General features: G+C 43.3%; 1 protein-coding gene across 11 annotated transcripts in view; it reads left to right on the forward strand.

Annotated features, from left to right (window-relative positions):
• Positions 1 to 10963, forward strand: part of TLE1 (transducin-like enhancer of split 1 (E(sp1) homolog, Drosophila)) — a 107136-nt gene extending 96173 nt beyond the window's left edge. For all 11 annotated transcript variants that reach the window (XM_011982776.1, XM_011982777.1, XM_011982778.1 and 8 more), the window contains 6 exons: positions 1343 to 1592; positions 3257 to 3504; positions 6488 to 6635; positions 9012 to 9162; positions 10120 to 10196; positions 10339 to 10963. In XM_011982776.1, coding sequence (XP_011838166.1) covers positions 1343 to 1592; positions 3257 to 3504; positions 6488 to 6635; positions 9012 to 9162; positions 10120 to 10196; positions 10339 to 10446 — 982 coding nt within the window. In that variant the 3' untranslated portion in view covers positions 10447 to 10963. The remainder of the gene's footprint in view (positions 1 to 1342; positions 1593 to 3256; positions 3505 to 6487; positions 6636 to 9011; positions 9163 to 10119; positions 10197 to 10338) is intronic.
• Positions 10964 to 23705: the final 12742 nt, after the last annotated feature.

Here is a 23705-nt window from a genome sequence, read left to right on the forward strand (position 1 = left end):
GGTTTGCTGCACCCATCAACCCATCACCTACGTTAGGTATTTCTCCTAATGCTATCCTTCCCCTAGCCCCCCACCTCCTGACAGGCCCCAGTGTGTGATGTTCCCCTCCCTGTGTCCATGTGTTCTCATTGTTCAACTCCCACTTATGAGTGAGAACATACGGTGTTTGGTTTTCTGTTCCTATGTTAGTTTGCTGAGAATGATGGTTTCTAGTTTCATCCATGTCCCTGCAAAGGACATGAATTCATCCTTTTTTTTTTTTTATGGCTGTATAGTATTCCATGGTGTATATGTGCAACACTTTCTTTATCCAGTCTATCATTGATGGGCATTTGGGTTGGTTCCACATCTTTGCTATCCAGCAATTGATTTTTGTCTTTGAAATCAACCTCTGGGCCATAGGAGCACCAGTCATCCCTCTTAGCTCAGGCAGTGGGAAGGAAGAAGAGAAGAGGGCAGGTATGCTCCCTCCCTATTTATTTTTTTAGAGCAGTTATGGGTTCCAGGCAAAATAGAGTGGAAAGTTACAGAAGAGTTCCCATATTCCCCATCCCTCTCCTCTCTTTCAAGTTCAGAACTTCCTCAAAATGCCATCCATCAGCTTCTTCTTAGACCTTATTGGTCAGAACAGAGGCACGCTGGGCTAAAGGAGAGTGGGGAAGAGTATTTTTTTTAGCTGGGTACTTTGCTGCCTTATATAATGGCGTTCCTGACCAACATAGGCAAGGAAGATTGTTGAGTAGGAAACCTAAAATCCTGTTTAAAGCCATATAAGATAATCTCTTATTTTCTCTTCCTTAAGCAAAAGAAAGTTGAAGTCCAAACCATAAACTGGTATTTTTAGAAAGCTGTTTTTTGGGGTGTGGGGGGGTTGTTTTTGCTATTAAAATACACTATCTACTCTGTTTAATTATTATTAGTTCTTAAGGGCTTCATCTTTAGCAGAGAAAATAATCATTTAAAATTATACTAAGAAATCATAAAATTACACAAGATACATGGAAGGAGGAATTTTATGTTCATTTGGAAGTGCGTTAAGTGTTTTATAAGGAGATTTGAGGGAATGCTTTATAGAATGGATAAGAACGATTTAAATACCTTTAAAAAATTTTAAATACAGTTCTATGTATATGTCATTTGGTACACACTAGATTTCTGCTATTAATTATTTTAAATTTGCACCATCAGTAAATACTTCAACTTGTATTGTTTTAAAAGGAAAATATACAAGAGAATCTTTCCTTTTTTTCATCGTTTTTGTAGTCGTAGCACGTTGCCGAGGTAATGACTGCTTCCTCTGTAAATGTGTTTTCTGTCTTCTCTCCATTCGTTTTTCCAAAAGTGCGTACTCCTTCCACGTTACCGCAGACGGTCAGATGCAGCCTGTCCCTTTTCCCCCCGACGCCCTCATCGGTCCCGGAATCCCCCGGCATGCTCGCCAGATCAACACCCTCAACCACGGGGAGGTGGTGTGCGCGGTGACCATCAGCAACCCCACAAGACACGTGTACACGGGCGGGAAGGGCTGCGTCAAGGTCTGGGACATCAGCCACCCTGGCAATAAGAGTCCTGTCTCCCAGCTCGACTGTCTGGTGAGTGGACAGGAACTGGTGCACAAGGGCAATTTCTCCCTGGAGATTCAATAAGGAAATAGCTGTGTGGGCCTGGGTTTTATTCCCATTATGAGGAAATAGAAGCCCCTTCTGTTTCCTGTGTTGGGTATTTAACCCCCTCGGCCCCCCGTTTAAATGCGAAGGTTTCATTTGTTGCTGTTGCACTGGCTAAATCCCAGAGTTGATGGATTTCTTTTTATAAAATATTTTACACTGGTTTACAGAGGCTCTCCTTGTGTATGGATGTACATTACAAAAGGGGTTTCCCATTTAATGGACAAAAGCACAACTTGGCCTGGACTCTGGTCCCTGCCGTCCACTCAGTTTTTAATTTCCCTATAGCCTTTAGATAAATATAGAATAGTAAATATTTGATAACATGGCATAAAAACCATTCTGAACAGGGTAAGGTCTGTGTTTTTAAGGGAGACCTGAGAGAGCTGGTTAGGTTTTATGACCTTCACTTCAGGAAAGGGTTAAAGGCTGTCACTGCAAAGACCGGGGGCAGCCATCAACAAAATAGAGCGGTGAGAATGCTTTCCCAGAGTACCTAAGCCATGTCCGCTCAGAGCCTGAGAATACCATTTTGCATTTTTCAGGGACATAAAACATGTTGGGACATGTTCCCGTCTCTAAACCGTAACCCCAGGATTTACAGAGCACATACCACTGGCCTTAAGCAGACTCCGAACTGCCCTGCCCTGCCATGCCCTGGCATGGGGTCTGCCTGCACTCTGCGGTTGCAGATGGTGCCGTGTACCACTGCCTGCCTGGAAAATTGTAAAGATTCCGGAGAGAGTGTTTCCAGAAAGCTGAGTGGCAGTGTTTTTGAAACACAGACTTGTGTTTAGAGTAGTTATTAGTGCCTTTTTAAAAAAAACAAATAACTTCAAAATGTCTTCATTCATGAAACTTGTATTTAAATATGGCCCAGCATTCTATAGTGGTGGGAATGTCCTTTGTTGAAGTCACGTGTTTAAAGTTTCTTTAATCTTTGAAAGACAGTCCATCGTGAAAAACACTTAAGCAAACTTTAGCCATATCTGCATCTTTCAGGGGTTGATCATATGAGGGCCCCCCACCCCCACCCCCTTCATATGTGTTGGTTTTGATGGCAAGGTGCCTGCTTTTATCAGGTTCTTTGGCCTTTGCATTGAGGGGCTTAAATATAATAGCAGCCACATGACAACTTGAGAAAGCAGCTCTGGTAAATTATTAGCAAGAATCCCTCTGACTAATGAAGTAATGTGCTCAGCATAACGAAGACCAAAACATAGACGGGGGCCTGCAGTGTCCAAGCAGTAAATGATGCAGGGTGATGAGGCAGATGTATAAACGAGCTTGGAAAAGTGGTTTCTTCTCAGGGAACTGTGTGTACACCTGTACCTCATACCTGGATAGTTTCAGCTCTGTGATGCAGGACACCAGAAACAGTTATCTAAGCTCCTGTGAGTTTGTTTTTTTTACTGTTTTGAAGGAGACAGTTGCGCTTGGACCCCAATCTTGACTAGAGATCTCTTGCTCTGTTAGAGTGTCCGTGAAACGCCACTCTTTAATTCAAAAAACCAAGACGGCCATTAGAGAACATGGTGCTATGATTGCTCGGTAATTCATTATAGCAATGAATTATGTTTATTTTACAGAACAGAGACAATTATATCCGTTCCTGTAAATTGCTACCTGATGGCTGCACTCTCATAGTGGGAGGGGAAGCCAGTACTTTGTCCATTTGGGACCTGGCAGCTCCGACCCCACGCATCAAGGCGGAGCTGACGTCCTCGGCCCCCGCCTGCTACGCCCTGGCCATCAGCCCCGATTCCAAGGTCTGCTTCTCATGCTGCAGCGACGGCAACATCGCTGTGTGGGATCTGCACAACCAGACACTAGTGAGGTGAGCAAAGATGGTCGTCTAAGGAGGGGTTCCCTTCTTGAGCAGCTGGGCCTATCACCTCTGCTTCTCTCTGGCTGCCCGCAGCCTGCACAGTAAGAGCCTCTTGAATGCCAGGCGTGGGGTTAGATGATGGGGGAACAAGGACAACCGTGTTGCTGCCTTTGGGGGGCTTACAGTCTTGCTACCATGCCTGGGGTCACCGAGACGTTCTATCTCCTTATAGATAGTCTGTATATCCTATAGTCTGTATGTCAGCCCGCATACAGACTCCAAACTTGTTCAAAAAATATTTCTGGCTTCTGCCAAGGGGTGGCCTAATGTGAATTACACGGCGGCACAACGGGCCCTTGCTACTAGATGTTTTGGGCTTTGGCTAGAACTTGGTGCAGACAAGAGCCAGCTGATAAAAGATAACAGAAAATCAACAAGGAGACATGAGAAGAGCAGATTCCGTGAATTTCACCCACAAAATGGTTTTAAAGTATCTCAATCATGAAATAGGAGACCTGCCCAGGGGTGGTTCCACTCAGGAGCCCGCAGGGTTTTGCCTCGCGTCCTGGCATTGGCCCTGTCCCCTTAGCAGCAGCTGCAGTTCTGGTACCCTTGTGTCTCTCCTCAGCTCCCCCACCAAATGCCCCCTTCAGCAGTCAGTGCTCACACCAGAACTGTTCTCACAAAGTCTTTTTAAAGTAAGCACGAATGAAACATGAAAGGTAAAATGAAGCATGTGTTTTACTCTTGTTTCATCTTCACTGGGAAGCCGTCCCTGCGGATGGTGCAGTTTGGGGTCCGTGGCTTGTTGGGTAAGTCCCCTCTTGTGCTGCACAGAGAAGGCAGGGGCTCCAGAAATCATCACGACAGCTCGCTCTCTTCAAACCTCCGCTGTAGAAATCCATTAAGTGTCATTGAGCTGGGCCCGGTCCCTGCGTGTGGGCGACAGTGCGGCTGTTATTTTCCTCTTCCGTTTGCTGAGTAGTGTAGGTGAGCAAAACGGAATAATGGAGCCAGAGCCGAACGCCCTCTCAACCTTTTATCCTAGCAAAGTGACTTGTTTTTTCTTTTTTTAAAACTCCCTAAGTAGCACTTTCAAAATATCAATTCCAAGCACTTTTCAAATGTTCCTCCACTTAGTCCTCATGACACTGTCCTGCTATTTGCCCCATTTTATAGATGAAGTGCCTGAGGCTCAGAGAGGGTGAGTTACTGGCTTCAGGTTGCACAGTCGGATGTGGTGGAGTCAAGCTGGGGCCCAGGCATTCTGCTGTCTTCTCTGTGCTGTGATCCCTTGCTCCGTGTCGGCTCCTGGGGAGTAAATACCTGTTGGATAGGATGGGGTAGCATCCTACAAATCTTTCTCTGGACCGCCCACAGGTAGCTAGTGGCTGCCGCCTGTAACAGGGCCATGCACAGCCTATTGCATGTCTTTGTATCCATCGTAACCCAGCACATTCTGAACAGTCATAGGATGTACCTGAGAGTCATGCTGAAGTATATGGATGGAGGGAGGGCAGCGGGACGGGGGGCAGCCGTCAGGTACCGTATGTCAGCAGAGGAAGGTGTTTTCAGTCAATGAGGAACAGCATTTAATGAGTTAGAAAGGCCCAAAGAAGTCAGAGGGTCAAGAGATCACTGGATTTCCAGAGCGGTCTGAAGGGAAGAAAAGCAACACGTTCAGCAAGAGACGCAGCGACGGCTCCAGGCCTGGGTGTTCTGTGGGGATGTCTGGGAAGCGAGCAGAAACACTTGAGGTCCACCTGCACGGCCGCAGTAGAGGAGAGAGGACCCAGCCTGGATCCTAAAGTGCAGAAGTTGGGGATGGCTTGCAGAGAAAAGATGTTTAAAGTGATGGTTCACATCTTGGCTTAGAATTTAGGACAGTAGTAGTGCTTTTTCCTTCCCTTGCACTCTTTAAAATCCAAGCTCAGGTTAAAAGTTTGGAGCTCTATGGGAATGATAAGGTGTGGGGATCCTGGAGGAAGCAGCAGCGTGGACACTTTCCTCTCGGGGTTGAAATTCCCACACAGTTCTTTACTGGATCCCGCCTGGTTCCGAGGGTAGGTCTAGACTTTGTTCACCTTTTCCGGCTGCTCCCCCACCAGCTCCCTCTCAGCATGCAGAACTGAGTCCAGGACGGTCGCCATCCCTGCTGGCGCTTACACTGACCTCCCCCCAGCCGCTCTGCTCATTGCCTTGCACAGCATCTGTGCTCAGCAGATCCCTGTTGGCTGATTGTTTCTGGTGGCGATTTTTGAATGAAGCACAAGGTTCTGCTTTAAAGAACAGCCTTGTGCTCAGCTTGGAGGCAGAGTCTTTCTGAGGTGCCCATGGCAATTACCTCTGTCTCTGCCCAATGCCTCTGAGGTCAGGAGGCTGGTATGCGTGACCCTTTGTCTCTGGGAGTCCAGATTTCCTAATGCAGGGCTCTTTCTAACACAGAAAGCAAGGTTGAGTAAATACATGAGCTCATGCTCTGTTGGCACGTAGAGCATTGCTGTGTTGATCCACTCATGGAAGCAGCAATGCTTCTGTCCACTCTGTGCTTGGAACGTCCCCATTTCTTTTTCTCATGGATTCAGGCCTGCACCATTGAAGAACAGACCTTTATCTTTCCATAAGGAATACAATTGGGATTTTGTGTGTTTGTCTTTTATTTTCTATTTAACAATTCAACACTTTACCAGAGCTGGCAAGAATTGTACCTTGCAGACGGATTTGTCAGAGCAGTGTATTTAACTTCTGGGTAGTGACCTGCAGTGGCATATTCCATTTCTTTAGCACTTGGATCGTGAAAAAAAAGGAAAGACAATCAGCAGGTGCTGTGTCCCCTCCTCCTCGGGGGAAGGTTAGTTTGATCTTGCACATCAGCAGACACTGGCGGGATGACACACACACATGCACACACAGGGTCCAAAACTAACAACACAACAGTGTTTACCTTGAGCTCTGGCAGGAAATCATTATTCAATCTGGTTTGTTTTATCAGGCAATTCCAGGGCCACACAGACGGAGCCAGCTGTATTGACATTTCTAATGATGGCACCAAGCTCTGGACGGGCGGTTTGGACAACACGGTCAGGTCCTGGGACCTGCGCGAAGGGCGGCAGCTGCAGCAGCACGACTTCACCTCCCAGGTGACTGAGTGGCTTCCGCTTGCCCCAGAGTCTGGGAGGTGCTGGGGTGTGTCTTCCTCCTCACACCCTCCCCCCTTACCCTAGGATGTTAGTGGCTGGACAAACAGATCGGGGCCGAATTTGAGATAACTAATTTAAAAACAACGACCACCACCTCCTCCTTCATGACCCTCCCCCCTACCTTCCCCAAAACTCCTAGAGTGGTTTTTAGAATCCTGTAGGTTAAGGGGTGTTCGCTGTTATTTTTATATATGAATTTGTTTAAGGGATTTGTACGGTGGGGAATATATAGTTTTCCTTCAGCACTGTTTGATCGGTGGCACATATTCTCACCATCTAATGTAGGAGTAGGAGATGATTTTTTTGATTCCCAAATAAATAGAGCTTGAGAAATCTGCAGAATGTCACTAGGAGTGGAGAGAAGTCACAGCCCCTCTGAAAGTTCATTTATTTCCCCTGCACCAGAGAGCTTAAAAAAATGCAGAAATACCTCAGTGATACGCATTTTATTCCTCATCCTTTAAAAAATGAACTCGTGGCTGACTAGATTTGCAGACTTTTGAAATGATATATAAATGGCAGCTTTGTAGATTGTGAAAAGTATTTTGATGTCCAGTGTCTGAGTGTAGACTTGTTTTGGGAAAAACAGTGTCTGCCGTTTTAAATGCTTTCTGCTGGTAGAATTGTTGCTTTGATCATGACTTGGCAATTTTTTTTTTTTTTTTTACCTTGTTTTGTAATAAAAATAATTCTACTCAGAAAACTAGGACAGAAACAGAAAACAAGCATATATACTTCTAAATTTCATATTCCGGTTAACATTTTGTTGAGTTTCTTAGAGTCTTGCTGTTTTCCCTCTTTCCTAACATAAGTAGGATACAATTTTTGGTCTGCCTTTTTTGGTTTTTTTTAAACTTCTTAGAGAAATTCTCAAATACATATGAGTACAGCAAATGTCCAAGCAGTTATGAGAGTACAGAGAATTGTACAATAAACGCCACATGCCCATCGCTCAGCTTTAAGTTATTTGGCTGTGTGATAACTCTCGTCCCCATCCCCAAACACTGGATTATTTTAAAGTAAATTCCAGACAGCATATCATTTTATCCATAAGCACAGTCATGCACCATGTAACCTTTTGGCCAAGGACAGACCTCATATGTGACAGTGATCCCTTAAGATTATAATACCATATTTTTCTGTACCTTTTCAATGTTTAGATATATCTGAGTGTACAAATACTTCCCATTATGCTACACTTGCCTGCAGTACTCAGTACAGTAGCATGCTGTGCAGGCTTGTAGCCTACGAGTGATAGGCTCCCCCATCTAGGTGTGTGTAACTGCACTCTGTGAAGTTCACACAATAAAGTAACCTAATGAGGCCAGGCGCAGTGGCTCACGCCTATAATCCCAACACTTTGGGAGGCCAAGGCGGATGGATCACGAGGTCAGGAGATCGTGACCATCCTGGCTAACATGGTGAAACTCCGTCTCTACTAAATATACAAAAAATTAGCCGGGCGTGGTGGCGGGCGCCTGTAGTCCCAGCAACTTAGGAGGCTGAGGCAGGAGAATGGCGTGAACATGGGAGGCAGAGCTTGTAGTGAGCCGAGATCTCGCCACTGCACTCCAGTCTGGGTGACAGAGCGAGACTCCGTCTCAAAAAATAAAGAAATTAAAAGACTGGGCGCAGTGGCTCATGCCTGTAATCCCAGCACTCTGGGAGGCAGAGGTGGTTGGATCCAGGGGTCAGGAGTTCGAGACCAGCCTGGCCAATATGGTGAAACCCCGTCTCTACTAAAAATACAAAAATTAGCCAGGCGTGGTGGCTCATGCCTGGAGTCCCAGCTAGTCAGGAGGCTGAGGCAGGAGAATCACTTGAACCCAGGAGGCAGGGGTTGCAGTGAGCTGAGCTCGTGCCACTGCACTCTGGCCTGGGCGATAGAGCAAAACTCCATCTCGAAAAAAAAATAAAAAAATAAAAATATAAAAATAAATAAATAAAAAATAAAGTCACCTAACGACACATTTCTCAGAACACATCTGCCTCGATAGGTGATATATGATTGTATTTCAGTTACTGTCTCGAAAAGGTAAGGCCTCCTTTAAAATGTACACATGAATGCCATTATTATTAGGAATCATTTCTTAATTTTATCCCAAAGGACAGAGGGGTTCAAATGTTTCCAGTTTCCTAAAGGTTTTGACACTTGGTTCATCTGCGTTAGATCGCTTGCCCTGTGGCCCTCCCCACAGTCTGGACTCGGATGATTACCTCCGCCTATTCTTGCTCTTTCCCCCGCTTTCACATTGCGTCTTCCCTTCCTAAGTGTATCAGGCGGAATCATGAGTGAGCCTGTCCTGCTCCTTGCAGATCTTCTCCCTGGGCTACTGCCCCACTGGGGAGTGGCTGGCAGTGGGCATGGAGAGCAGCAACGTGGAGGTGCTGCACGTGAACAAGCCCGACAAGTACCAGTTGCACCTGCACGAGAGCTGCGTGCTGTCCCTGAAATTTGCTTACTGTGGTGAGTTCAGCCGAAAGGAAACTGGCGGTCGTTGATGGCCCAAATGGAAAATGCTTCTTAAAAAAATATGGTAGAGATCATATCTGGAAACAGTGTTGTTCTTTGAGCAGCTGGATGCAATAATTCCATTGTTTTAATATGCCCTTCAGAGCACAGCAATGTCTGTTTCAGTTTGTTTTGCTAATTTGAGAAAAGTCAGCAGGCAATGTGATTGCCTAATACAAGGTTTGGACACAGGTTTGTTTCAGTGGGGGTTGGGAGACGACAATGAGTTTCCACTCTGTAGAGGGGTGGGTGGGAATTTACTGAAGAATGGGGCAGGGGCAGTGGAAGTCATAAGCTGTCCGTGATGAGGAATCCAGGGTCAGAGAAGCGGATATTTAGGTGTACCCAGACACTTAGTTACACTCTACAGTGAGGTTGAAGACGGAAGAAGTTCATGTGGAGCCCCTTCTTGTGCACTGCAGATGGGCAGATACCTGTTCACAGGATGCAGAGGTGGACGGACGGATGGATGGACAGACGGATGGATGGATGGATGGATGAGTGCCTATCACTTATTGAGCATTTTTCTTCGTGCTATATGATGTGACTGGCATTTTACTTAAGTTAGATGTTTAATCCTGTCTAGTCCCATTTTATCATGGGAAGACTGACTAAAATAGAAGACCTTCTTCATTGATTCTATATTTGAGGGTTACCGTGGGTTGGATATGATGCTACTAGTCCTGTATCCAGTGACTAAGGAGGCTGATACCTCTTAAATTATACCCAAGATCACACTGATAAATCACTGAGGAGCCCAGATTTAAAAAACTGTTCATGTCATGGACCAGTCCCTTAGGGCATGATAGTTCATACATTAAAAATGTTCTTAGTTTGATTCAGTCCCAGTTGCTAATTGTATAGTAGGAATTTTAACCTTGTGAAAACGAGATATTCCTTTGCTAATTCTAGGTAAATGGTTTGTAAGTACTGGAAAAGATAACCTCCTCAATGCTTGGCGGACCCCCTATGGAGCCAGCATATTCCAGGTGAGTAAGTGCTCCTCACCTAGATCCACAATTTGACCACAGTGTTGCCTTTGAAACCAGGAGTGAAGGTGCCTCACAGGGAGCGGGGCCTCTGAGTACCGTTGTTCCACATTAAACACGTGTTCATTGTTTTCTCTTCCAGTCCAAAGAGTCCTCGTCAGTGCTTAGCTGTGACATCTCTGTGGATGATAAGTACATAGTCACTGGCTCAGGGGACAAGAAGGCTACAGTCTATGAAGTCATCTACTGAAAACATTATGTGGTTTAACGTTGATAGTTGAATTGGGCCAAAATGTTTCGAATTTGTAGAAATAGAAAAGTTGTAACTTTAAAAGAGAAAAAAAAAATACAAACACCTGTTTCCAAACCTTGACACGAAACTACTTTGAGTCTACAAAGAGGAGGCGACAAGTCCATCAGCAGAAAGTCACCTGTCTACATAGACCAAATGGAGCACCAAGGCCAAGCAGACAGAGGGGCCATGGGTTGTAGGATTGAGGAACGGAATCGGCCGACTCACGTGACAGCCCATTCTTTCTTTCTGGGTGATCTGGGGATCACGCCTTGCCCAAGTGTGAGATTACCTTTCCTGTTCCTTGCAGTTCACCTCACTTTCCGTCCTTTGTAGAGCAGTGGTGTCTCCAATGAACTTGTTTCCTGGTTTTGCATCTTGTGAAATGTTTTTTTGTATTTTTGTTGAAGGTTAAACATTTGTATAAATTGTAAATATATTTGGTTTATTACAGTAAAGGCTTTAGTACCAATAAGTGGTTTTCCTTTTCTTTCTTTATTGTTTTTTATTACAGCCTTGGGATCATCAATGTGGGTTTTGTAAGCAAAGATGATACATTTGTAGAGGAAGTTTTGAATTGCACTGCTTATTTTATAAATATATTTGGTGGTAGGCTCCCGTTGCATTAGAACCTACTCCTTCACAAGCTTGAGTTACTGGGAGCTCAAGACGAGGAACTGTGAGTCATTGAAGGTTTACTAATGACAGTTTTCTTTAGGAAGGTAAAATTACTTCATCAAGATTTGTTCTTTTGTTGTGATACTGTTGTGATTCAAGGTCACAAATTAAAACTCTGCTTTTTTCTGGTGATTCATTGGAAGGCAAAATATTCCTTTTTCTAGGAAGGCCCAATCTTTTCTTTCTTTTCCCTTTCTCTTTCCCTTTCTCTTTTTCTTTCTTTCGTTCTCTCCCTCTCTTTTTTTGTTTAAAGATTTGGGTTCACACTCTGTTTGTTACCCAGGTTGGAGTGCATGATCACATCTCACTGCAGCCTTGAGCTCCTGGGCTTAAGCAATCCTCCCACTTCAGCCTCCTGAATAGCCGGGCTAATTTTTTTTTTTTTTTTTAATTTTCATTTTTTGTAGAGGCAGAGTCTCACTTTGTTGCCCAGGCTGGTCTCGACCTCCTGGCCTCAAGTGATCCTCCTGCCTTGGTCTCCCAAAGTGCTAGGATTACAGGCATGATCAACTACACGCCGGCCCCAATAGTTTCAAATCTGTATTCTCTCTCTTCACAAGCTTCACTTGGGTTTTGTGTTATGATCGATGACACATAGAAAGCTGCAGAGTTCATTTACCTGTAAAACGTGGAAAGCCAGCTGGTTTTGGCTTCATTAGTACTTATTTGGTCTATTATACTAATTTAGTTAAGCCAACCATACCCAGCACTTCTCCCCATTCTTCTCATTAAGGCCCTCCCTGTAGCTCTAGCCATTATTATCTCTCATTAGTCTTTGGTCTTTATCTTTGTGGACATGCTTTTACTAATTTGATGAGATGAAATCTGTAACCCTGGGCTTTTAATAAGTTACCATCCATGTTTCCTCCTGGAAAAGCTACACGGCTCATTTTTTATATACTATTATTTTCTATTATTTTATAAAATAATAGCTAATAATTTTAAGGCAGCGTTCCTGGCTGTTTAAAAATAGCACCTAAGGAATTTTTAATGTTCTTGTTTTCTTATGATCCAGCGAGTTGTTGGCAGTTTGTCTTAATATTTTCCATTTGTTACCAAGACCTTGTTCTTTATATATTCAAAAACATTACTTTGTTTGCTTTTTGCCAAAAAAAAAAGAAGTTTATGTACTGAGTTAAATATTTTCACTTCTCATTAAGTGCATGGCAAACCCCCAATTATTGAAGCTGATGTTGCTATCATCCCTTCCTAGTATAACAAAATAGGTTTCAGTCTGACGGACTCAGATGACTTGTTAATGGAGTGTTTATCTTTTCTGTTCTCTCTCCCTCCCCACCTTACTTTCCTATTTTCTCTAATACCAACAATGAAGTAGCTTAAAGACCATAAGAGTTTGTCTCCCTCCCACCTGCGACCCAGGGACCCAGGCCACAATGCGGCTGTGCACCTGTAAGGCCTCTCTAGTTGCCACCACTTCCAGCCAGCGGCTGGGAAAGGGCAGAAGTCCAGGGAAAGGGATGTGCTTTTAAGCAGATGACTAGAATTTCTTCCATCACTTTTATTTGCCAGTCCATCGGCAGGGAGTTTGTCACCTGGAGGCCACAAGGGCGACTGGAAATGCGATGTCTTGCTTTGCAGCCATGTGCCTGTGGAAAAGGGGGATGCGTGTGTGTGGCTTAAAGAGATACTCCTGTTTTCTGTTAGTGGATTTTCTCCCTTCATTTTCCCTCATACTTTATAGTTCCCAAACTTCGGACATTCTTTCTGTAATGGGATTTTTCTGAAACTTTATCAGCTCATAGATCGTCTTGAATCTGATGAAACCACTTCTACTTGACTTTGGAAAAGACTCCGACTGTGTTGGTGGCAAGAGTCCTGGAGATGACTCGTGCAAGGCCAGCTGCAGAAGGGTTAGAGTCTTAGGAAAATCGCCCAGACAGTTGAGTGTTTCCCACCTGGAAAATGGGAGCAGTAAAACTTGTGTCTACCTTTCAGGGTCTGGAGGATGGCGGTAGCTGTGAGAACAGGGTTGTGAGTGGCGACTGTCTCACAAATGCGAGTACAAGTGGGAGAGCAATTTCTTCCTACGCTGTGACCGTAGGAGTCACCACTCCTGTCCCTCAGGAGATTGTAATCATGTGATTGTTGAGACCCAGTAAGCCAAATATTTATGTACCTTTTGCCCTGAATATGGGTTACAAAGTAAGTTTCAACAAATTCAGATTCTTCGGTCACCATGTGCCAAGAGCTATGTGGCAATTTCGCATAGAAAAATGTCAGAAGGTGGTTATCATTATCCTCATATAACCAAGGGTCAAGGAAGCTGTGTCCCCATGGCCTCACAGGGCAGACCAAATGCAGGTTCTGCCATGAGCCTTGTCTGTGTTCTTTCACATTTCGTAGAGTGGGCTGTGATTTTTTTTTTTTTTTTTTTTGAGACGAAGTCTTGCTGTGTTGCCCAGGCTGGAGTGCAGTGGTGTGATCTTGGCTCACTGCAACCTCCACCTCCCCAAGTTCAAGAGATTCTCCTGCCTCAGCCTCCTGAGTAGCTGGGACTACAGGTGCCCACTGCCACGCCTGGCTAATTTTTTTGTATTTTTTAGTAGAGACAGGGTTTCACGGTGTTAGCCAGGATGGTCTCTATCTCCTGACCTCGTGATCCGCCCGTCTCGGCCTCCCAAAGTGCTGGGATTACAAGTGTGAGCCGCCGCGCCCGGCTGAGTGGGCTGTGATTTTTGTTTTCCCCCCTAGTTCTCCAAATTCCCTCCTCATTGCATTTTAAAGATTTATAATTTGCACGGTTCCCTTAAGTAGAACTCCTATGTAATGTTAGGTGTATAGATATGTTTGTGTTCACCAATTGATAACCTAATTTGTACAAATATTTGTTTTCCTCGTTCTTTACCAACAAATCGTATGTATTTAATCTTGGTTTTTAAAATCACTCACAGTCTTTACTCATACCTTGCATGTACGTTTCTACCATGTGACTCTTCTATGGAATTGGCTTGAAAAATCAAAATCCTAGGGAGATTGGTTTTGTAATACTTTTTTCATAGCTAGATGTTTCTAGCACCTATTTTATAATAAGGACAAAATATTGCCTCAATATAATTACCACTTATTAAGTTTCTGTTATTTGTGAGGTGGTAGGGTAGGGGTTTGACATAAATTCTAATTTTTGTGGTGGCTGATGGGATTTTGATGGACCACCTCTTTTAAGATATGACTGCTAAATAGCAGCTGTCCCAAAGCTGAGAACCTTCACATGGGGAGTTTTATTTTTATTATATTTTTTGTAGAGGTGGGGTTTCACCATGTTGGCCAGGCTGGTCTTGAACTCCTGACCAAGGTAATCTGCCTCCCTTGGCCTCCCAAAGTGCTGGGATTTCAGGAGTGAGCCACCATGCCCAGCCCATATGGGGATTTTTTTGATTGCACTTTTGCTAATAGTTTTGACTTTACCCAGATTTTCCAACAGATCAGAGAAAGGTATCAGATTCTTAATTTCTGCATGTTGTTTAATTCCATCAAGAGACTGCTGCCTCTGTCACCATGGCGAGGAAGTTGAGTGGTGACATTTCATACTCTCTGCTTGGGTGTGTGGATTGTTTACTTCTCAAGGATGTCCGCTCTTCACGTGGCAGTGACATCATCAAATCACCACACTTTCAGGCTTCCCTGAGCAAGATGAAGCTCATATAAGGGTCTTTTTCTAACCTGGGGAGTTTACTATCCAGATACCCAAAACTTTTTTGCCTGCATATTTTAAACCAGCACTTAATAAACAGTTAAATATTTTGTTCTTAATCAGGTTCACGTTTCTGGAGAAGTCATCAAACGTTTGTCTGCATCAGCATCACTAGTTAAAATTCAGATTTCTGGACCCCGGTCTCAGAGTTTCTGATTCAGTAGGCCGTGTTGGAACCTGAGAATTTGCATTTCTAAAGTGAGTTCCCAGGTGGTCCTGAGACTGCTGGACTGGGGACCACACTTTGAGAACTACTGATCTGGCATAATCTTTTCAACAGAGCCATCAATTTAATAAACTGTGAGAGCATATTAATAATTTCCTAAAGACTGGAGCCCTTGCAGTATTTGAGAGTTTGAGGCTGAAGATTAAAAGGAAGATGGCAATAAAGTGGAAGGCTTACTGTTTTGAAGTTGCTTGACATCTGTTCTTTGAGTTCTTTCTTGATTAGTATCTTTGCCCAAAACTAACTTTTGAAGCAGAGTACTGTAATAACCCTACAATAACTGAGCTGAGCTCTTAAAAATGTTGCTTCTTGCTTAGACATAAATCAGTGTGAGTCTGCAAAGGTTAGGAAGACATCGCAAGGACCCAATGTGGAGGCCACAAGAATGTACATGGTGTTTAACTGGAGTGGTGATGCAGAGTTAGAAATCATTCCTTGAAAACTGGAATACATAACTGTGTAAAACAGTAAGCTGCTGACTTTACAGAGTGTTGTCCTTCAACATATATTAGATTCAGTCAACCATTTGACTTCAGCAGGGTGGTCACTGGGCTGGTGACTAAGATGGAGTTATTCCAAAGAGGGAAGCTGGGGAAGAATCTGCTGATGGTGATAGAGGGGATGTGGTGAGGCATGGCCCTAAGGAAACCAACAGGAATGATGGGCAGGCAGCTCTCAGCAGTCTTGGATGTGAATTACACTTTGGCATTGCTGACCCTTGGTTAGAACACCCAATGGTGCTATTCCAACAAGTGGAAGCACTATTGTATGCCAGGCAATGTGCCAAGGGCTTCCAGATGTTCTTGCATGTAATTACTGAATGTGCTCATATACATAATAAAAAACAGTCCGCTTTGTTTTTATTGATACTTTTAAGAAAATCAAAAAGTTCACACACCTGATTATCAATCTGGAAAAGAAGAAAATTAAAACCCACTGTAATTGTTTCACCTAGAAACTGTTGTTTTTTTTTTTTGAGAGAGTCTCGCTCTGTCGCCCAGGCTGGAGCGCAGTGGTGCGATCTCAACTCACTGCAAGCTCTGACTCCCAGGTTCATGCCATTCTCCTGCCTCAGTCTCCCTAGTCGCTGGGACTACAGGGGCCCGCCACCACGCCCGGCTAATTTTGTGTGTGTGTGTGTGTGTGTTTTTAGTAGAGACGGGGTTTCACCGTGTTAGCCAGGATGTTCTTCATCTCCTGACCTTGTGATTCGCCTGCCTCGGCCTCCCAAAGTGCGGGGATTACAGGTGCAAGCCATCACGCCCGGCGGTTTTTTTTTTTTTTGTGACAAAGTCTTACTCTGTCTCCCAGTGGGAGACTGCAGTGGCATGATCTAGGCTCACTGCAATCTCCGCCTCCCAGGTTCAAGTGATTCTCGTGCCTCAGCCTTTCCAGTAGCTGGGATTACAGGAGTGTGCCACCACACCCAGCTAATTTTTGTATTTTTAGTCGAGACGGGGTTTTGCTATATTGGCCGGGCTGATCTCAAACTCCTGACCTCAAGTGATCCACCCACCTTGGCCTCCCAAAGCACTGGGATTACAGGCGTGAGCCACCACGCCCGGCTGGAAGTACTCTTTTTTATGCCAATCATGCCAAATATAATACAGATGATTAATAATGTGTTCACTACTTACCAAAGGACAGGTAAGCACTTTGTGTTATCTCACTGAACCTTCACAAAAGCCCAGTGAGGTCATTACTGGGTTCATGCTTATTTAACAGATGAGGAAACCAAGGCACAGAGATTAACTTGCTTGAGATCACACAGCAGATTGTGGCATCACATTTTAACTCAGATGTTCAGACTCCAAAGTTTAAATTCTGTTCTACCATCTTGTCCATGAGGTTTTATAACCTGCTTCTCACTTTTTTTTTTTATTACTTAAAATTTACAGTGTTGGGTATATTATAATTTGCCCATTTCTCATTTGTTAGGTATGTAGGCCATTTTAAACATTAAGATACTATAATCCTTATAAAGAAAATGTTCATATTTAATTTTCTCTCTTGATTTCTGCTCCTTTCCTTGGGATTAATCCTAAGAAGTTGAATTACCACATCAAAAGATAAGATATTTCAGATCTTTGTTATTATAAGCTGCCAAATTGCTTTCCAGAAATATTGGGCTTGTGTATACTGTCTCTAGCAAAGCATGGCAATGGCTGCTTTTCTCAGGTCAACCTCATTAATGTTCTTACTCTAAGAAAGTATTTCCTAACGATAGGCAATAAATATCTCATGTTCCCATCTAGTTTTGTTCTAGCTTCCATTCGTTATTTTCTAAAGGATCCTGAAGTCAGTTCATAGGCTGTCTAACACCATCCTTAAGAACAGTGGATGTCTGTCCTGTTAACAATTCCTAGAAAAGCTTTCATAGACTCTTGATAGCTTCTTTTAGACAATGTGAATGCCTAGTTTTCTTGATCGGTTTCTATCGTATATACTTGTGTGTTCTATTTTCAATATTAAGACTCTATAGTTTTCCAGGATCATGATAATTATTTTTCATTGTTACCATTTGCTTGCTGCAAAGGGGTAATTTAGAAACCCCCATGATGATAAACCTTAATAAGTGAAGAGCAGGGATCTATAACCTACTCCTGTATTATTATTATTTAAAAAGATCTTCTGTAGTTGTCTGAGTAATATGCCATGGGCACTGTGGTGTGTTAAGAAGGACACTGCATTTGTGATCAACTCCAGACCAGGCACAGATGGCAGGTGTGATACGTAGTTACCTTTTTTGTATATCCTTGAGCGACTTCCTCAGCCCTTCTCAGGATCTTCAGCTGCAAGATTGGAATAAAAGTGTATACCTCACAGAGCTGTTAACAGAATTAAACAAGGTACTGCATTTTGAGAATTTAACATGGGGGCTAGTCATGCATTTCCTTGAGAAGTTGCCACGTTGGGCCCAGTTTGGCTGGCCACTGGACCTCCCCAGCTGCTTGTTACTTGGAACTGCCTTGAGTGGTGAATAAATGGGTAGACTTCAACAAAAGCTTGTACAAAGTGTAACACAGTCAGCAACTCTTGTTTAGTTTGTTTAAGGGCATGGGTGGTGACTGGGAAGTCAGGCCTCCATACCCAGGACCTTCTGAACTGGTGTCTTTTCCTGGAAAAAACCAAATTCAAATGTTACCTTCGGAAAAGGTGATGTTTGAAGAAACTTGTAATGCTTTGCAGCATGCCTGGATTGTAGGGCTACAGCCCATTTGTGTGAGTCCTGATATGATCAACTTATGTTTGCCCAATCTGTGGATAGCTTCTCTCAACTCTAAAAAAAGATGCTAATGGTGTCATTAAATGGGTTACCTAGTAAGTTACTAGGTTTTGAGAGTATCCCTCATTATCCTAGAACAGTGATTGTTCAGACCATTTTCCATAGAAAGAAAATGCATGTTTCAATACCCCTTAAAGTATAAGTGGCATTTATCTCTTGCAATTTAAAGGCTATACTTACTTATATTAATTTCCCTCAAAATGAGTGAGCTCTATTAAGGCTTGCACAGTTTCCATCTGTTGTATGTTCCTGTTAATTGTTAGGTTTTCAGCAATTTCTTGATGTAAGTGGTCATTTCCTTTGCTGTGAATAGGATATGCTACTATTTATCCTGTTTTCCTTATGCTAAGTCTAGTTAGAGAAGTAACCAGTGTAATGACCCACTTTACATGCCACGAACTGATGAAGTAAGCAACAGCCAACGTGCAAATCCACTTGCAAAAGTGAGGCAAGAAGGGCCCAAACATTGAGTTTACTGCCTTATTTTATATATTGTTGGAGGAAAAGGCTACAAAGCATTAAAAAACAAAACTGCCAAGCAAAAATATCTCTATTTTTGGTACATTTCCCTTACATTTATTTGTAGATGCATGCAGACATGTGTAAACACACCACCATTTTGTGTTCTGCTCTCACTAGCTATCACAAATTTTTTCCCCTTTATTTCTGCATAGTCTTTTGGCTCATGGCTGTAATCCCAGTACTTTGGGAGGCCAAGGTGGGCGGATTGCTTGAACTCAGGAGTTTGAGACCAGCCTGGGCACCATGGTGAAACCCCATCTCTACAAAAATTAGCCGGGCATGGTAGTGGGTACCTGTAGTCCCAGTTCTTAAGGAGGCTGAGGTGGGAGGATTGCTTGTGCCTGGGAGGTGGAAGTTGCAGTGAGCCAAGATTGCGCCACCATACTCCAGCCTGGGTGACAGCGTGAGATCCTGTTTCAAAACAGAAACAAAAACAAAACTCTTCCATCCTAGTATTTCTATTTTTGGTGTATTTCCCTTACATTTGTTTCTTCATACATGCATACGTATGTAAGCACAACACCCATTCCATTTGCTATCACAAAATTTCCCCCTTTATTTCTGCATAGTCTTCTATACTTTTTATTGACCCCATCAAATAATACAATGCCATTTATTAGACTACTGCCATTTTGCATGGTTTTGTTTTGTTTTTTCCTTGAGATGGTCTCACTCTGTTACCCAGGCTGGAGTGCAGTGGCACAATCTCAGCTCATTGCAACCTCCCCTTCCTGGGCTCAAGTGATCCTCCCATCTCAGCCTCTTGGGTAGCTGGGACTGTACACCATCATGACTGGCTAATTTTTTTGTATTTTTAGTAGAGACAGGGTTTTACCATGTTGGCCAAGCTGGTCTTGAACTCGTGGGCTCAAGACATCCACCCATCTTGGCCTCCCAAAGTGCTGGGATTACAGGCGCAAGCCACTGTGCTTGGCCTTGCATGGTTATTTTAACTCTAATAACTAATACTGTATTAAAGTCTCCAAATATAGGACTTTCTTTTTATTCTCTTGAACTATTACCTTGCATTTAATCACAAGAATGGGCTTGCTACATCATAGAGTGTGACTATATCATAAGCCTATTTTCCATTTCTGTTGTTGGCTTACGTAGAGGTAAAATTTGTTACCTCTACCCGACACAAGCATCTCAATCAAGAGTTTTCTATTTATCAAGCATTTTTGGTATAGCCTTTCCTAAGAATGTTTTATACGGCAAAATTAAAGAAAAGGAACAAACTGTTTCCCTTTTCATTATAGAAACCATCAACACCCAAGTACGGCCTGTGCCAAAGCCTGTGCCCTTCTAGATTTCTTCTGATGTTGTGTGAAGTGACCCATGTCCTGCATAAAAGACAGTCGAGAAAGACAGAGCTCTTGTTCTTTGCGTGAGTGATTCATTGGTTGATTGCCTGGAGTTTTCCACTTGGGAGCAAATTCCTTCTGTGGTTTCCAGGCTTTAAGAGACATTAGTTTGCTTTTCAATTTACATGGCCATTCTACTGAATCCACTGCACAGCTCTCTGCCATTGTAATAGCCCTGATACATAACTTCACATTTGGAATGTAGAGGGCAACCATTCTTAATAGTTTACTTTAATGGCCACTCTTTTCTTTCCCTTATGGTTTCTTGTATAGTATTATTTTTTTAAGCAGACAGCCATTGTAGTGCCACCACATTCTGCATTTAGCATACCCTCTGCAGTGAAAATCCTTGAAAAACAACTGTAGTTCCTTGGAAAGCAAATCCCTCAGTGTGAAGAACATTGATTGGTGGAGAAAGAAAATGACCTAATGAGCCCTTGTCTGGAATTTTCCTTTCTTTTTTTCTATCTAAGAAAAGTGAGCATGATGTCTTCGACAGCGCACAATCAAGTGGTCCAAGCCACAGAGAGAGGAGCTGTGTGAACCAGCTGGGTTAGGTAGTTATCCGCATGATGGCAGTTTTTAAGGTCTGAGCCAGGCCTCGCTACCTGTGTATTTGTTTTACTTGAAAGACTAGTTTTTGAAATAAAGGAAACCTTGTATTTCTTTTAACCTTCTTAGAAAGTTTCAGGTCACTTCCAATTCCTTTTCTTCTTGACCCCCCCTTCTGCTGATTGAGGGAGTTGCAGCCTGGGCTGATTGTCCTCTTCAATGCTGTCGTCTGAGACCAGCGAAGTAAGAGTTCTTGCTCTCAGCTCTTGGGAGGGCAGCATCCCTGATGCCGTTGTCAGGGAAACCGGTTTCAGATGGGTGCAAAGAAGGTAAAGGATTCAAACATCTTATTTGAAATAATGAAATAAAAACGCAACCCATAACTCTCCCCTCCCCCTCACCGATCTAATGTCAATTTCCATGGAAACAAGATCAGAAAGGCCGCTGACAGCCAGCAGCTGACAGCAAACTCCCGTGTCTCTCTAGGTGGCAGGCATCCTTTTGATATCCGCAAATGCCAATTTGTACAATCCCATGACATATCACTGGGCTGGAAAGACTCTTTTATTTGAAGAGTGAATAAAATAGAATACACCTAGCCAAGATGTCTGTCCTTCTAGCATTTTATCAAACAAATTATAATTCAGGAATATGGCCCAGGCGCTTTTTATTGCTTTTCGTGCTATCCACTTTGTCAGTGTGCAAAACTCCTCATCTACCATGTTTATCTTTCTCATTTCTGGACCTGTACTTAGCAGCATGGTAACCATCTACTCAGAGATTTGGAAGATGCAGACCTCCTGTACCTTCAGTTTACAGAACAGAAATATTAGTGTTGTCTTTTTTTCTGAAAATCTCTGTTAGTGCCTAAAAACTTGGTCATCTTGTCTACTAATTTATATCCATTTCATTTTATTTTGTTATTTTATTTTACTTTAGACAGGGTCTCACTCTGTCACTCAGGCTGGAGTACAGTGATGCAGTCACAGCTCACTGCAGCCTCGAGCTCCTGGGCTCAAGCAATCTTCCCATCTTGGCCTTTCGAGTAGCTGAGAATGCAGGCACACACCACCACGCCCGACTAATATTTTCTATTTTTTTAGAGACAGGGTCTCATTATGTTGCCCAGCCTGGTCTTGAACTCCTGCGTTCAAGCGATCCTCCCGCCTTGGCCTCCCAAACTGTTGGGATTACAGGTGTGAGCCACTGTGCCCGGCTTGTATCCATTTTAGATGTTTTCACTTTTAGACAACATGGATTTTTAGTATGTAATATTTAGAAATTTCTAATGTACACATCTAAATAATTAAAAACTCTATGCTGTTGCTCGCAGCTGTGGAGCAGAATCCTCCACAGGTAAGTGAGATACTAATGTCTCATCACAGCCATAATTCAATTGAGCATTTCAACAAAGGATGATGATTTCTTAATAACGTGGACACATTCGTAGCAGAAAGGACTCAACGAAGGAAAAGAAGCTGAGTGCAGTGGCACACGCCTGTAGTCTCAGCTACTCAGGAGGCTGAGGCAGAAGGATCCCTTGAGACCAGAAGTTCGAGGCTGTGGTGTGCATTGATCATTCCTGTGAATAGCCACTGCACTCCAGCCTGGGCCTTTCCCATGTAGAGATGCTAGATCACTCACATGAATTTTAGATGAGTTTTAGCCTTTCCAGCCATCTTTTGTTAAAGTGAATACAATTCAGAATGCTCTCTACTATGGCCTCCTCTACTGACATTAGACTTAAATCATTCGAAGTAAATCTATTAGAAGTTTTCTGCTTTAAGTTTTAAACCTCGATATGATTTGCACTTAGTAAATATCAATTGCTACCTATTAATGGTGGTACAGAATATATAAGTTATACTTTTTTTAGCACAGACCTGCCTGTGTGGTAAGAGAAATCTAAGGCAACACACAGATATGAGGAGCTCAGCACCATGGCCGTACTGTCCTTGCCAGGCACATTCCTCTTACCATCAGCAGCTAAAGGAAGCGTTCCTGGTAGCCACAACTGAACACATTTCTGAGAGTGAGGTGCTTGGTTGAATGGCTCACGTAAGAAAAATAGTGAATGGGCCGGGCGCGGTGGCTCACATCTGTAATCCCAGCACTTTCGGAGGCTGAGGCAGGTGGATCACCTGAGGTCGGGAGTTCGAGACCAGCCTGGAGAAACCCCGTCTCTACTAAAAATACAAGATTAGCTGAGCGTGGTGGTGCATGTCTGTAATCCCAGCTGCTCGGGAGGCTGAGGAAGGAGAATCGCTTGAACCCGGGAGGCAGAGGTTGCAGTGAGCTGGGATTGTACCATTGCACTCCAGCCTGGGCAACAAGAGCGAAACTCCATTTCCAAGAAAAAAGGAAAAGTACTGAAAGGATTTTGTTGCTGATCTTTCTCTCCACTCCTGGGAGCAGGAAAACATTAAGATAAATCACCAGTGAGCTAATATCATCACAAGCTAAAAAAATAGTAAACCGATTACTTTCCCTTTTTCCTTTCCCCTCTGTTTCTGTCTTTACCCAAACTGACTGGGAACGGGGTTAGGATTGACTGAAGTCCATGATGCACGTGTGATTTCTTTAAGTTTGGTGGGGAGATACACAAATGTGTGGAAATAAACCTTTGATTTGATTTGAACAGAAATTTTGTTGTGTTGTGGTAAATATGATTCTTTATGTTGGCAACTGACAGCTGTTCAAAAGCAAGTTATTAAGTGGCTTGCCTTACGTAATTGTGAGAACTTTGGGGATAGCTTCTTGACATAGTCAGAAAAATATCAGTGACTATCCTGCCAAAATGGGAAATTTTTCTCCCAGCCTTTCCATAGGCTGTTTTCACAAGATTCAATTGTCATTATTGTTTACATTGAGAATTCT

Source organism: Mandrillus leucophaeus, unplaced genomic scaffold (genome assembly GCF_000951045.1).
Source record: "Mandrillus leucophaeus isolate KB7577 unplaced genomic scaffold, Mleu.le_1.0 Scaffold242, whole genome shotgun sequence".
Classification (NCBI taxonomy): Eukaryota; Metazoa; Chordata; class Mammalia; order Primates; family Cercopithecidae; genus Mandrillus; species Mandrillus leucophaeus.